The sequence below is a fragment of the Phyllobates terribilis genome, unplaced genomic scaffold, assembly GCF_046119375.1.
Source record: "Phyllobates terribilis strain yellow unplaced genomic scaffold, ASM4611937v1 Scaffold_7__3_contigs__length_470593459, whole genome shotgun sequence".
Taxonomy (NCBI): Eukaryota; Metazoa; Chordata; class Amphibia; order Anura; family Dendrobatidae; genus Phyllobates; species Phyllobates terribilis.
The window spans coordinates 84,368,985-84,384,341 of NW_027362767.1; the positions used below are offsets into that span (position 1 = coordinate 84,368,985).

Here is a 15,357-nt window from a genome sequence, read left to right on the forward strand (position 1 = left end):
CCCTTCACCCAGACACCTAATGAAAACTGATCGGCAGGAGACCAGCCCCTAAGTCCTCTGCAGAATTACTACAAAACCGTTGCTTTTAGGAAGATACAGAAAATTCATACAGACTGAAAAAAAATCATGGGGACAGATTTATCTCCTGTTTACCGATCTTATTTCCTTTTTTATGGTTACATTGCATGTAACCATGAAGAGAAAGTGTATACAAATAATGCGAATAAGGCCACACCGTGCAGGTACACGGGGAGCTGGATTATAGCTCAAAAGGAGAATCATATGCCTAACATTTTATTTCTTTCCCCCAAATTGCCAAACTATGACTAAAAATATATTTGGCTAAAAAAGAAAAAAAAAAAAAAAGAAAAAATTCCTCAATGTGAACCACAAGTAAAAGGAATGATTACATAATTAGAATAAGCTTTTTTTACCATCAGAAAATGTAATAAATTGCGTTACTTACTGAATGCTTTCTTGATGGAGTTTGACAGCAGCGAAGATGGTACCCACTGAACTCTCAACTTTTTTCTGTAAAGAAAAAAAATAAAATAATTTACATTTATCCATTTAATCCCTGCTGTTTCAGTTGCTTGTCTTCTGTTTACCTGGCTACAGTGGTGACGTTTTTTAGATCATGTATGACCGCTGCAGCCAATCACTGGCCTTGGCAGTTAACAGCAGAAAAGTGATCACTGAGGTTAGTGATTGACTGGTGTTCTCTTATGGGGGGGGTTATTGCTGTTGTGGCACCTTAGGGGCTCTGCCAATATGACATTGCACCGACAAACCAGCCCAGCAAAATATGAACTCCAATATCTTCCCTTCTGAGCTTTGCACTGTGTATCCGCATGCTCAGGAGAAATTGCATAAACTTTGGGATCCACTTTCTTCTGTCACCCTTGTGAAAATATTTTTTTTTTGGGCTAAAATAACTTTTTTGTGGAAAAAAAATTAGAATTTTTTTGTTTTTATTTTCACAAGTCAACGTTATAATTTTCTGTGAAGCACCTGGGGGTTCAAGGTGCTCACCACACATCTAGATACATTCATTAGAGGGGGTCTAGTTTCCTAAAAGGGTGCACTTGTTGGGCATTTCCACTGTTTAGGCCCATCAGGGGCTCTGCAAACACGACATTCCAAAACGTCACTCCTTCCCTTCTGAGCCCTGCCATGCGCCCAAACAGTAGTTTTCTCCTACATATGGGGTATCAGTGTACTCAGGAGAAATTGAACAACAACTTTTGGGCTCCAATTTCTCTTGTTACCCTTGTGAAAATAAAAAAAATTGGGGCTAAAAGAATTTTTGTAGGAAAAAAAACGATTTTATTTTCATGATTAAGTCATAAACTTTTGTGAAACACTTGGGGATTCAAAGTGCTCAACACTAGTGATGAGCGAGTATGTTCTGTTAACCCTTTCGCCGAGTATGCTCGGGCCGAGCACCGAATAGTTACAGCTGCTCGGTGTTATGTTTGAATCGCTCCCGTGCGCATGATTTGCGACTGTTTGACAGTTTTAATACATGTGAGGAATGTTATTTATTACCTATTTTGTGTAACATCTCTGATTTAAAGGCATGAAAATTCAAAGTTAGAGAATTGCGAAATTTTCACCAAATTTCTGATTTTTTTCAGAAATAGAAGCAAGTCATATGAAATAAATTTTACTACTATCATGAAGTACAAGATGTCATGTAAAAAAAATCTCAGAATCACTGGGATCTATTGAAGCGTTCCAGAGTTTGGCTATGTGCCCACGATCCAGAAATGAAGCAGAAAATTTCTGCATCTCCCTGGCAGAAAAAAACGCATGCAGATTGTGCATGCGTTTTTCCTGCAGAATACATGCGGATCCACATGCGGGTTCACATGCGTTTCCGCATGCAGATTGACAAGCACTTTCCAGGCGATAGCATCACTTGGAAAGTGCTTGACAACTAGGTCACACTGTATAAATCCATGCAAACAGCATGGATTTATAAAGTGTGAACCGTAAAAATGAAAACAAATAAATAAAGCTATACTCACCCCCGAGGCCCCGGCGTGGCTGCAGCGCTGCTTCCTGCCTGGTTCCCGGCTGCCGGCATATCGCGAGACAGAGCGGTGTAGGGCCTGCGGTCACATGACTGACGTCACCGCAGGTCCTCAAGCGATGCCGGCATTCAGAGAGAAGACGCCGGACAGGTGAGTATAAACTTTATTTGTTTTATTGTTTTTTTACAGGTACAAATGGTACCCAGGTCTGGATGAGAGTCTCCTATCCTCCAGAACTGGGTACCATCCGCACATAGAGACGCATAGAAGCCGCTTGTACAAATGTACAGACACGGATTCTATGCGTCTCAATGCAAGTCAATGGCGGGAGTTCCGCTGCACTTCCGCAAAATTAAATGACATGCTGCGGATTTTTGTATGCAGCATAAACGCTGCGGAAAAATCTGCAGCATGTGCATAGAACATGCGGAATCCCCTTGGGGACCATGGGGAGCGGATTACCTAGCGTTTCACAAGCGTTTCCGCTGCGGAAATTCCGCAGCATAAACGCTTGAAAAACGCTACGTGGGCACACAGCCTTATTACCTCATAAAGTGACAGTGGTCAGAATTATAAAAATTGGCCTGGTCATTAACGTGCAAACCACCTTCGGGGGTAAAGGGGTTAATATCAAGATTATACAGCCAGACATGCATTTTTAAAGTAAATACATCAGTCTCATCAGATCTAAAATATATAGTTTGTACTGAGAAATTTGCTGACTGATTGGCTTTAACCTTACAGCTTATACTTCTACATTAGAAGACTGCGATATCACAAGAACTCAGATTAATATAATTTATCAGATAATTATCATTGATTATAATCAGTGTAAAATAAATATGCACTATATAAGGAAAATGTGGAAAAGCACAGATTATACATGAAGCAGGCAAACAGAGTGAACAGAAGGAATGCAGGGAACGTCTCCCCCAAATGCCCTACACCCACATTCTGCACTACACAATGGGAAAAGGAGGGAATGTAATGTTGAGAAAATAAAAATAGTCACCTCAAGTTAGACTAAATACAATCTGAAACCCATGAAAGGGTAACGCCTCATTTAGACATTGGGATTTTTCATGTACGCAAAAAAACTGGTAGGAGTGTCACTAATGTTTGGTCAGTTTCTACCATCAGAGTTTCAGAAAAACAATGAAAAACAAAGTCCATGGTCCACGAAAATCACAGACAGCACCAGAATGGCAGCAGTGCGACATCCGTGATTAAAACTGCAAAGGATAGGATAGCTTTGGAATTGATCTATTCATACACCCAAAACACTCGACCACGCCCCGCAGGCCCAAAACACACAAAAAAAACCTGGTGTGAACAGAACTAAGCAACCTCACATTTTTATATTGTTTTTTTTTTTTTTTTTTTTTGTTTACAACATTTGTTGTAAAACTTGTGATCAAATTAAACTGCAAGTGAACTTTTTTCTACACGCTGCATCGATCTGCATCCGTTTTTTTTGTTATTTAAAAAATATGATCCTTTTTCAAATGACATATGGGGCGGTAACAGTACTAGGAGAGCGTGCGACTTGATTCTGGGGAATAAACAACAGATGACAAAGTATGAAGATACAATTACAATCATTTTCCATAGACTACTATGTTTAAAAAAAAACAAGGAACCGTTTTTTTTTTTTTCTATAAGGACTCTGCATCCTGTAAAAAAAAAAAAAAAAAAAAAAAAAAAAATCAAAACAGGTATGTGCACAAATGTATGAAAACAGATAGCAATGTGTCATATCTTATCCTTTATATTCTCTATACGGTACATATAAACTTGTCCTTTTGAATTGTTTTTACATTACAGATAATTAGCCGTAACAGTAAAGTGGACCGGCAAATCACATGCCAACAGTACAGAGGCATTGTAAGGGGAGCCACAATCCCTACAAATTAAATTAAACAGAATCTTTGAAATAGGTCAATATAAGATCAGTGGAGGTCCGACACCCAGAACCTCCCAACAATCTTTTGTTCTCACCTCCAGACAGTGTATGGAGCTAGACTGTGCTGGTTAGCCAATTGTGGGGGTGCCGAGTGTTGGACCCCACCAATCTGATATTGATCCATTGAATTGATCTGATTGAATCCCTTTGGGGATAGGTCTACACGACAAGTTTGTGGCGCTACACACAGATTGCAATATAGAATAGTTTTCAAAGTGATTGTGTTGAGGTATAGGACAGTGACCCAAAAAAAAAGTAAACTTGACGGATTTTTGGTTGCCTGTCACATGGTAAACGTCACATGTACTTTGTACATACAGGGGTGTGTTTCCCCCCTTTCTGGGGTGTGCATATTGTCTATCGAAAAATGTAAAGAGTAGCAGCTCACCACAGTAGTTTGTAGTTCTCTGGCGCTTGGATTAAAGCCACTGTTCAGGCGGGAAGACAAGAAGGAAGTAGAGATAGATCCAGCTACATGGATAAAAATTCCTGAAGTTTTATTCATTTGTTTTTAACATAAACATCTGTTACAGTCCAAAAGCGAAACACCACCAACCCATTTCTGGTGCATGGAGTGCACTTAGTCTTGGACAAGTTTTATATTTTGTAGAATTTTTAATATGAATGAATAAAACTTCAGGATTTTTCATCCATGTAGCCGGATCAATCATATATAAAACATGCGTGTATTCGAATGCAACATTGTGTCAAAATTTCAAAGCAATTGGTGAAGAACTTTGGGAGATTTAAGATTTTGAACAAATGAACACTTAGATTGCAGTCCATGATAAAGTGAACAAAGTATCCTGCATGCATCTGCAATTTTACTGCAACATGTTTTTTGTTTTTTTTCACAGCCAAATTACTCAAACTATAACAAGTCACAAGCAAATTGTACAAATTTTTGGGTCACACATCTTGTCTAACTAAAGATGTCATGTTGCTGTAGCTTACGTCATATTTTGTCCATAATCTGCCTCTCACATACGTATATCTCCAAACTAATCTCCAGATAGCTTCCCACAAGTAACCTCCACTACTCCAAAGACCTCCTTCTCTCGTCCGCTCTCGTACTTTCCCCACCCAATCACCTCCAAGACTTCCTCCGAGTATCCCCCCCATCCTCTGGAGTTCTGTGCCCCAACACGTCCAATTAGCCACCAGATTTGAAACCTTCAGATGCAAACCTGCAAACTCATTTCTACAAGAAGGTCTACAGCCTGCAATGACCCCACTGTAACTCCACCACCACCAGACCTGCTCCAACCCCACCACCACCAGAGCTGCACCAACCCTACAAACTATTGTTTCCTTCCCCTTTACCTAGGATATACCTATAAGGATATATCAGAATGTAAAGTTATGGAATCACAAGTGCAAAATCCAACAATACAGTTGCCAATCACATTACATTGACACTTCAGGTCGTGCATGACACCCGGTAACACATATCGCACATGACGTCACAGCTCAGGCAATATAACCCAGGATTATGGGATATGATCCAGAACATTTCTCACTATTAAGGTGCATTCAGATATCTATGCACATTGGTCAGAGATCGGACCTTAATGCACAGACTGGCCACGGGTCTCCCGACCGGAGAGTGACAGCTTCATGGAAATACGAGGTATATGAAGGTGTCAGACTCAAGGTAGGAGAGCCGCAGCAAAGTCTGGGCACGGCAGTGCCATGTCGGACTGATTTGAACGGATGTCTGAATGCGCCCTTAGGGAAGGATATTATACCTACAGCAAGATATAGAAATGACAGTCAACTACACATGAGAAGGCAAGAATACATACGTACAGCAGAGTGTAAACATTAAAAAAAAACACATTGAGTATGAGCGCCATGTGCAGAGATCCCCGCACTTACAGCCATCGCTGAGGTTATTAATGGTTGTCTCAGGAAGGTTCTGCCGCTGAATGCACTTGGGAATCGGGAACACAAATCATCAAGATCCGCTGCTGGCACCTCCTGTGCAATTTCTGACCAATGATGTCCCAGATTTTCTTGATAGGAGACAAGTCTGGAGACATTGCAGGCCAATTGTAAAGTGATACGGAATATGTTGGTGCTATATAAATTAATTATTATTATGCCAGGCTGCTCATAGTAGTAAGAGCAACATGCAGCCTAGTTTTGTTGTGTAGAAAAATGGTCCTGGGTTAGTTTGTAGAAATGGCTGCAGAACTGGTTCCACCAGCAAATCAATGTAACGCAGAGCTGTTAGTGTACCTGGAATAAAGACTAGAAGATTCCAGGCTACTGTACATTATGCCACCCCACCCCATAACCCCAGGAGTAGGACTATTGTGGCATTCCCTCAAAGACCTCTTCATGGTGTCGTGTATGTGGTCTCAACAGATTAGAAGAATGGCACATACAGGTGCTTCTCACAAAATTAGAATATAATCAAAAGACGTAGTTACTTACCGGTAACAGAATTTCTCAGAGCCCATGACGGCACCACGGAGAGAGGGGTTCCTCCCTTCAAGGACAGGAAACCTACAGATAAAAAGGGTGGTGCCTCTCTCCCGCATCAGTTGTTTACAGAGCATGAGGACCACCAGGTTAGTAACAAAAATTTTTACAATTTAAGACCTCATCAGACACACCACGTGGCTACAATAATTAACTAATAAGTGTGCGCACCCACACGTGAAGGGAGGGAATGTACGGGTGCCGTCATGGGCTCTGAGAAATTCTGTTACCGGTAAGTAACTATGTCTTTCTCCTTCCCCCATGACGGCACCACGGAGAGAATTACAGAGAAGTGACTCATTAGGGGGGGGGGGGCCACTGCTTCCAGAACCCTTCTCCCGAAAGTAAGGTCCGAAAAAGAGGTTAAGACTAGCCGGCAGTGGTTAAAGAAGGTAGAGGGGGAAGACCAGGTTGCCGCTCTACATATCTGCTCTATCGTAGCACCGGCCTTCTCCGCCTAGGAGGTTTCTTATTGTTCTGCCATGGATTCCCTGGAATAGCACAGAAAGTAGGGTGCATAATTTCCTGACTTCTATGGAAATTGGAAGCCATCTTCAGAAGATCAGGTAGCTCCGGAACCGACCCATCTTCTAGGATCTGTATAAACAAAGGATTAACCAAAAAAGCTTGAATGTCATAACTTACCATGCTGAAGTCAGGGCCACCGGGATAATAGTCTTTATTGTGAAGACCCTGAATCTATGGGTTCAAGCAAAGGCTTGTTACAGCCGTAAGCACTGGATTCACATCCCAGGGTGCCATCTTTGGACTGAAAATGGGCCTAGATCCAAACTCACTTTCACATTCCTTGCTTATTCAATGAAGGTTGGACACTGTTCCAGTAGTCCACGGCTAAAAAGGTCCACTTGCAATTCTCTCTCTCTTTATATGAGGTGCTGTTAAAGATAAAAGGTGAGACTTCGCCATCAGAACTGATTAGACATAAGTGTCATTAGGGATCTTGGCAGAGTTCCTCCATAATGGTTTATGTAAGATAAAGCTACTCTATTATATGACAAGACCTTTACATGGTGACCATGTCCTACTGGAATGTAAGAGATTACTTATTAACAGCAATATTGCCTTGTTCACAGTTGTGGCCAGACTGCTTTTAATTTTGACATATGGCAGGACTCCTTATTCTACCTTGGGAGACTACGGCTCTTACTCACTGCCCAGTGAGTTTTGCAGCACTCGATGGGTCTGCCGATAATCTTGAAATAGTTGAGGTAAACTATTGTCAATGCCTCTTCCTTCGATATGAGAGTTGTCCTAACTACTACAATCCTCCATAAAGCCTTAAGGCTCATTAACATCTGAATGGAAGGACACAAACTGAAAGCCTAAATCTTCATTTATACCAAGAACTATTCTCAGGAATTTGATGTTTCATGTGAATTGGAACCTGATTGTATACCTCCTTAAATGCGTATACTACTATATTGCAATATGGAACTGCAGATTCACTAGCAGTTCTTCTAGAGTCCATTTCCAATGGTCTGACTCTCAGGAATCTCAGTAGCCCCTTCGGGTTGAAGCAAACCCAGGTAGGACTGGGTTAAATAATAGTTTTACCAGTCTTGATTAGGGCCCCTGGAGAGCTAAGCACCAGAGCAGGCTAAGCATTCACCTTAGTCAGACTGCTGGAGAGCAGAGCAGATGGTATGTGTCTTGGAGCTTATCAGAGACACAGGCCAGACTCCACAAGTATCAGTGGTTACCTTGGATAAATATTGTTTTGTTTGATCAAGCTGGGTTAGCTGAGCAGTATATGAGTAGTCAGGGTCTGTCCTATTTAGTCAGTACTTGGACAAGACCAGAAATATTAAAGTTTACGACTTCTGTGCAACATGTAAAAAGCAAGAAAACTGCGCTTGATTGGACCAAACCCACAATGGCTGTATGAGCACTACATGATGCCTCTTACCTTTAAGGGTGAAAACGTACAAGGTTTATTATTAGCTTGCAAAACTAAGGAAGCGCTCTTGTTACCTGCCTCCAATCGGCATTTCACCGAGCAAGCTGAGCACCAGCCAGGAATACTGCTACCCTCAGTCTCAAAACAGAGGCTAGGATATTTTTCCCTCTGAATTCGGTAAGCTTGCCATTCACAGTTTACAGTCGCTGACCTGGTTTTGTTAGACAAACTTAGTTGTGGAACCAGTACCCTTACGAAGAGGGACTATGAGGCACAGACACCCTATAAAAGCACTACAAGGCACAGGGGCACCCTGAAGCACTGAGAGACACTATGGAGGTCCCATTAGGTGCTAAAAAGGCACCGCGCCATAATGTGCCAAGAGGCATAATGTGCCAAGAGGCACCGCGCTATCGTGGGGCACCGCGCTATGAGGCACCACGCTATGATGCGCTCTTTGTGAGCGCAAAGAGGCTTATAAGGCACTGTGAAGCACTGCGCTCAGATAAAGGATTTAAAAAAAAAAAAAAAGAAATCCATCTGAATGAAGGATAAACCTTTCCTTTGGGTGGTAAATCTCAATTGTCAGACTAGCCCCACCCGAAGGAGCCAACTGATGAGACGCAGCTGGACAGCAGACCTTCACAGAGACCATGTGCTGTATTAACACCATGTGCCGTCCTATGGATGGATTAAACAGACTGGAGGACAACAGTAAAAAAACCTCAGTGTTAGTTTAACATTTACTGAGCAGATTGAGGCTTATTTTTTTGGTAAATTCTGAAGGCTAATCATGAGGCTCCGTGCGACCCAGACATGAGGCCAACTTTAGCCTAGAGGTCTAAGGTCCAGCCGATTTTTAAAGCACAATGCCCTTAGCCAAGATGGGGTCTTACAGAGCGCACCCACACCCAATTTTGAGTTTTGAGCTAACATCCTTCAGCCTTCCCTAGTCCGAACAAGGAAAGGGCCCCATAACAAGGTAAACATTCACGACGATCACTCACCACCAGCTGTACGGATTACGGGGCTGGAACGAGTCACAGGCCTGTTCCTCCCTCCGTCCATGCCTGAGCAATACTGCTCCCACTGATGTGCAGAGCTGGAGCTGCGCAGTTCCACAGCAGCTTCTCCACTGATGCACGGAGCTGGAGCTGCCGACCCCAGACAGGGGCGCTGGTCCACAGCTGCTCTCTCACGGACGTGCAGAGCTCCACAGAAGCTTATCCACTGATGCAAGAAGCTGGAGCTGCCGACCCCAGACAGGGGCGCAGGTCCACAGCTGCTCTCTCACCGACGTGCAGAGCTCCACAGAAGCTTATCCACTGATGCACGGAGCTGGAGCTGCTGACCCCAGACAGGGGCGCTGGTCCACAGCTGCTCTCTCACGGACGTGCAGAGCTGGAGCCACCCACGGCAGCCTCTCCCACCAGAGAACCTGCATCAGGAGAGTTCATAGCTCTAAGGTGAGGTCGTGATCCACTGCTCCTCGTCTGGACCTCCCTTCGCACACCCTAAAGGCCCACTGACCATAGCGGTGGCGCCTCAGGACACCGCACCAGCCGAGGCAGGGGGACTCCCGCTGCCTGTATCGGACTGGCCGGGCCTGGCATCCCACGACGTCCACTTCTGTCTTCTGGCACCCCGCAGGTATGCCGGACTGTAGGATCCCATCAAGGACAGGAAACCAACTGATGCGGGAGAGAGGCACCGCCCTTTATCTGTAGGTTTCCTGTCCTTGAAGGGCGGATCCCCTCTCTCCGTGGTGCCGTCATGGGGGAAGGAGAAAAGTTATTTTAGTTCAGTTCTTCAATACAAGAAGTGAAACTTATATTATACACAGTCATTACAGAGTGATCTATTTCAAGTGTTTGTTTACAAAAAACACCAGCAAAGGCTTATGAAGCGTTTAAAAAGGTCCCTTAGTCTGTTTCAGTAGGCTCCACAATCATGGGGAAGACGGCTGACTTGACAGATGTCCAGAAGGCAGTCACTGACACACTCCACAAGGAAGGTAAGCCACAAAAGGTCATTGCTAAAGAAACTGGCTGTTTACAGAGTGCTGTATCCAAGCATATTAATGGAAAGATGAGTGGAAAGAAAAAGTGTGGTAGAAAAAGGTGAACAAGTAACCGGGATAACCGCAGCCTTGAAAGGATTGTTAACCCCTTCGCGACCTTGGGATTTTCTGTTTTTGCATTTTCGTTTTTTGCTCCCAGAGCCATAGCGTTTTTATTTTTTGGGCAATATGGCCATGTGAGGGCTTATTTTTTTGCAGGACGAGTTGAACTTTTAAACGCCATTACTAGTTTTACCATATCGTGTACTGGAAAACGGGAAAAAAAATTCCAAGTGCGGTGAAATTGCAAAAAAAAGATGTTTTTTTTAATTTTTTTACCACGTTCACTGAATGCTAAAACTGACCTGCTATTATGATTCTCCAGGTCATTATAAGTTCGTACATACCAAACATGTATAGGTTCTTTTTAATTTAAGTGGTGGAAAAAAAAAAATCCAAAGTTTGCTAAAAAAAAAATAAATAAAAGAATGATGCCATTTTCCGAGACCCGTAGAGTCCATTTTTCTGGATCTGGGGCCGGGTGAGGGCTTATTTTTTGCGCACCGAGCTGAAGTTTTCATTGATACCATTTTTGGGTAGATCCGATGTTTTGATCACCCGTTATTGCAATGTTGCAGCGACCAAAAAAAAAAAGGAATTCTGGCGTTTAGAATTTTTTTCTCGCTTCGCCGTTTACCGATCGGATTCTTTTTTTATATTGATAGATTGGGCGATTCTGAACACGGCGATACCAAATATGTGCATGTGGGATTTATTTTTATCATTTTATTTTGAATGGGGCAAAAGGGGAGTGATTTAAACTTTTATATATTTTTTTAAAACTGTTTGCATGCTTCTATAGTCTCCTTAGGAGACTAGAAGCAGCACTTGTCTGATCGCCTCTGCTACATACAGATGATCAGCAGATCGCATGTATGTAGCAGAAATGGTCCTGTGCTATGAGCGTCGACCACTAGGTGGCGCTCATAGCAACCACTGGGGTCTGCTGCAGACCCTGGGTTGTCATGCCGACCCATCGGTGACCCGCGATCACGTGACGCGCTTCCGGCGCGGCGCTATTAAATGCCGCTGTCAGACAGTGACAGTGGCATTTAATTAGTTTACAGCCTCGGGTGGATCGCGATTCCACCCGTGGCTGTTGCGGGCACATGTCAGCTGTAATAATCAGCTGACATGTGCCCGGTTCAGTGCGGGCTCACCGCCGGAGCCCTCACTGAACCGGGTGTCATGACACAGGACGTATTAATAAGTCCTATGTCATGAAGTGGTTAAGAAAAGGCCTTTCAAAACTTTGGGGGAGATTCACAAGGAGTGGACTGCTGCTGGAGTCATTGCTTCAAGAGCCACCACACACAGACATATCCAGGACATGGGCGACAAGTGTCGCATTCCTTGTGTCAAGACACTCATGACCAACAGACAACGCCAGAAGCGTCTTATCTGCGCCAAAGAGAAAAAGACCTGGACTGTTGCTCAGTGGTCCAAGGTGTTGTTTTCAGATGAAAGTAAATTTTGCATTTCATTTGGAAATCAAGGTCCCAGAGTCTGGAGGAAGAGTGGAGAGGCCACAATCCAAGCTGCTGGAGGTCTAGTGTGAAGTTTCCACAATCAGTGATGGTTTGGGGAGCCATGTCATCTGCTGGTGTAGGTCCACTGTGTTTTATCAAGACCAAAGTCAGTGCAGCCGTCTACCAGGACATTTTACAGCACTTCATGCTTCCCTCTGCGGACAAGCTTTTTGGAGATGGAAATGTCATTCTCCAGCAGGACTTGGCACCTGTCCACACTGCCAAAAGTACCAATACCTGGTTTACAAACAGTATCACTGTGCTTGATTGGCCAGCAAACTCGCCTGACCTTAACCCCATAGAGAATCTATTATAGAGAATCTATGGGGTATTGTCAAGAGGAAGATGAGAGACACCAGACCCAACAATGCAGACGAGCTGAACGCTGCTATCAAAGCAACCTGGGCTTCCATAACACCTCAGCAGCGCCACAGGCTGATCGCCTCCATGTGACGCCACATTGATGCAGTAATTGATGCAGAAGGAGCCCCGACCAAGTATTGAGTGCATTTACTGAACATACATTTCAGTGGGCCAACATTTCAGATATTAAAGACATTTTTCAAGCTGGTGTTATAAAGTATTCTAATTTACTGAGATAATGACTTTTGTGTTTTCATTGGCTGTAAGCCATAATCATCAACATTAACAGAAATAATCACTTGAAATAGATCACTCTGTGTGTAATGACTCTATATAATATAGGAGTTTCACTTTTTGTATTGAAGAACTGAAATCAATTAACTTTTTGATGATATTCTAATTTAGTGAGATGCACCTGCAGTTATCCATTCTGTACCGCAAGTGAAATTTGATGTCACATACCAATGCTAATGACTCAGAGTCTACACATATGAGGTTTTTGCATAACATTGGGCTAAGAGCCAGATGTCCAGCTATAAGCGTCCCATTGACCTTAGAACACCGCTCTCAAAAGGCCGCCATGGTGCAGAGCAAGACGGTTATAGAGGCTGTCCACTATTAGGAGAACCCCTTCTTGATCTAAATCATACATGGCCAAATCTGGCCCGCAGGGTGATTATATTTGGCCTGGGACACCAGAACCACCACCCCTATGTGGGGGCCATTATACTGTATGGAGGCCTATGTGGTACCCATTATACTGTATGGAGGCCTATGTGGTACCCATTATACTGTATGAAGAACTATGTGGGGCCAAATTATAGTGTATACTAGTTGGCCCGTGACTTTGTCCAAATTTTTCATTTTGGCCCCCTGTGTGTTTGACATCCCTGATCTAAATATTTGGCCCTGATAAAATAAATTAGCTTATACTCACCTCCCGTGCCGGCACTGTTCTAGCGGTGTCAGCACTCGCGGTCTTGGGGCTCTAGTGCGGTTGTTGTGACACGTGACCCCGGTGCCCAATCAGCGCTGGCGTCACTTTCCCCGCCTTCGGACAAATTGATCATGAAGAGGAAGTCCGGGCTGCGGCTGATCTCTGACTTCCTCTTTATGTTCAATTAGCCAGGAGGCGGAGACAGTGATGCCAGCGCTGATTGGGTGCCAGGGTTCTGTGTCACATCAACAGCACGGGAGTCCCGGGAGAGTGAGTGCCGACACCGCTGGAGGAGAGTATAAGCTTTTTTTATTTTATCGGGGCGAAGCATGGGGGATGACAAGGGCTTTTCCAAGTAGTGGACAACTTCTTGAAGGTCAGTCCTCTTCAGTGAGGAGTCCCACTTCCATTTCGGATGCAATGATGCCCATGTGGTCTTTAGGCCAATCTCTGGGTAATTCCACAATGAAGCCTTCACAAGGAAATGTCAAAGCGTCCTAGGAACAGTATCAACACATTGCCAGATCGCATATTGATTGTGTTACTCTGAGCGGCATGTGTGTGATAAACATGCTGAGATGTCCTGCAGGGTCTCCAGGCTTGTCTCCCATAGACCCCATCTGGGACGTCATTAGTTGGCAATTGCACAAGGAGCTGCCAGCAGCGGATTTTGATGATTTGTTTTCCCAAGTGCATTCAGGGCAGCAGAACATTCCCAAGACGACCATTACTAACCTCAGTGACAGCAGCTTAGGCTGTAAGGAGCGGATTTCTGCACCTGGCGCTCATACTCCAGACTGAATAAATAGAGATGTATGAAACTTTTGTTTCCATTGTTCACTATTTGCATAATATCACATCTATCCATCCCGGGATTTCCATAACCGCATGGCTTTTCATTATTGTGGAGGGTATAACACACATATTATACACACATTAATTGTACATGCACATAGTGTATACACACACGAGCTGTCAGTGACGTGACACACATGTCTGTGCACATGAGAAGTATGAGCGGCTGTGGAGCAGCAGAAAGTTGCACAGGAGCCTGTAACACTACCGCCATGATTGACCGCCCCCAGCACAGCCCCCTACCTGCTCCACTGAGGTCTCCGTGGGTGTCAGGTCGTCCCTCAGCCGCTCGGCGGCGTGCTTCTCCCGGGTACACCGCAGCGCCGCTCCCCTGCACTCCGCCATGACTGGCAGACCACACGCCTACTACCAGCTACGGCGGCCCGGCAGGGTATAAACTAGTGAAACGGCGAACAAATCCACGCCCACGTGTCAGCGGGGACGACGGGGGGGGGGAGTGACTCAGGCAGCGTTAGCTTGGAGCTCCACCTAGGGGCCGGCTGTGATATCACCTGCGGCGGAATCCGGCAGTGATGTGGCGTCTGTGCACATTGTCTGTCTGATCACATACACCCGTGACAGGAAAGTGGGATATTCCTGCAGAGCTTCATATTTATATGTCCTGGCTCTGCCCCTCAGTGAAGCTGATGACAGCGACACCCATTACAGCCTAGGCGCCTTACACCTGGTGGCTGCGCAGTCACTATATAACCAATGGGCCGGCGCACAATAGCGAATTTCCACGTTGACTGCATAAAAAAAAATTAAAACCGCCTCATGCACTAAGGTGCATCTCCGCCGCACACACCGCTCCTACAACGCTCGTTTCCCGCTAACCTCGCTGCGGGGACAGCCTCCCGACCGGAGAAATGAGCAAAACGCTCATTCATTAGGTGAAATCATATTTTGTGCTGCGCAAAACATCCTCGTTGTCGGCAGCGCATCGTCCTGTGTCCTACCGAGAACAAGAGCAGCCAACTGAAGCCGGGTCGGCCGGTCTAAACAGGCTACGACATGACCGCTGACTTGCAAACTTGGCATTACCAGGATCCCATGATGGTCGCCCCGTGTGTCGTGTGCTTGGCTCAGCGTTTAGGGAAAATCACAGAGACATGTCCAAAGGTCGGATCAAAATCGGAAATGCAAATCT

The 15,357-nt window shown here is 44.5% G+C and overlaps 1 protein-coding gene across 1 annotated transcript in view; it reads right to left on the bottom strand.

Moving 5' to 3' along the window:
• The window catches only part of FNTB (farnesyltransferase, CAAX box, subunit beta), a 38,513-nt gene extending 23,899 nt beyond the window's left edge, over window positions 1-14,614 (bottom strand). Inside the window, exons 1-2 of the mRNA XM_073638919.1 lie at window positions 14,451-14,614; window positions 467-531 (exon numbers count right to left, since the gene is read on the bottom strand). Coding sequence (XP_073495020.1) covers window positions 467-531; window positions 14,451-14,552 — 167 coding nt within the window. The 5' untranslated portion in view covers window positions 14,553-14,614. The remainder of the gene's footprint in view (window positions 1-466; window positions 532-14,450) is intronic.
• Between the last annotated feature and the right edge of the window lie 743 nt (window positions 14,615-15,357).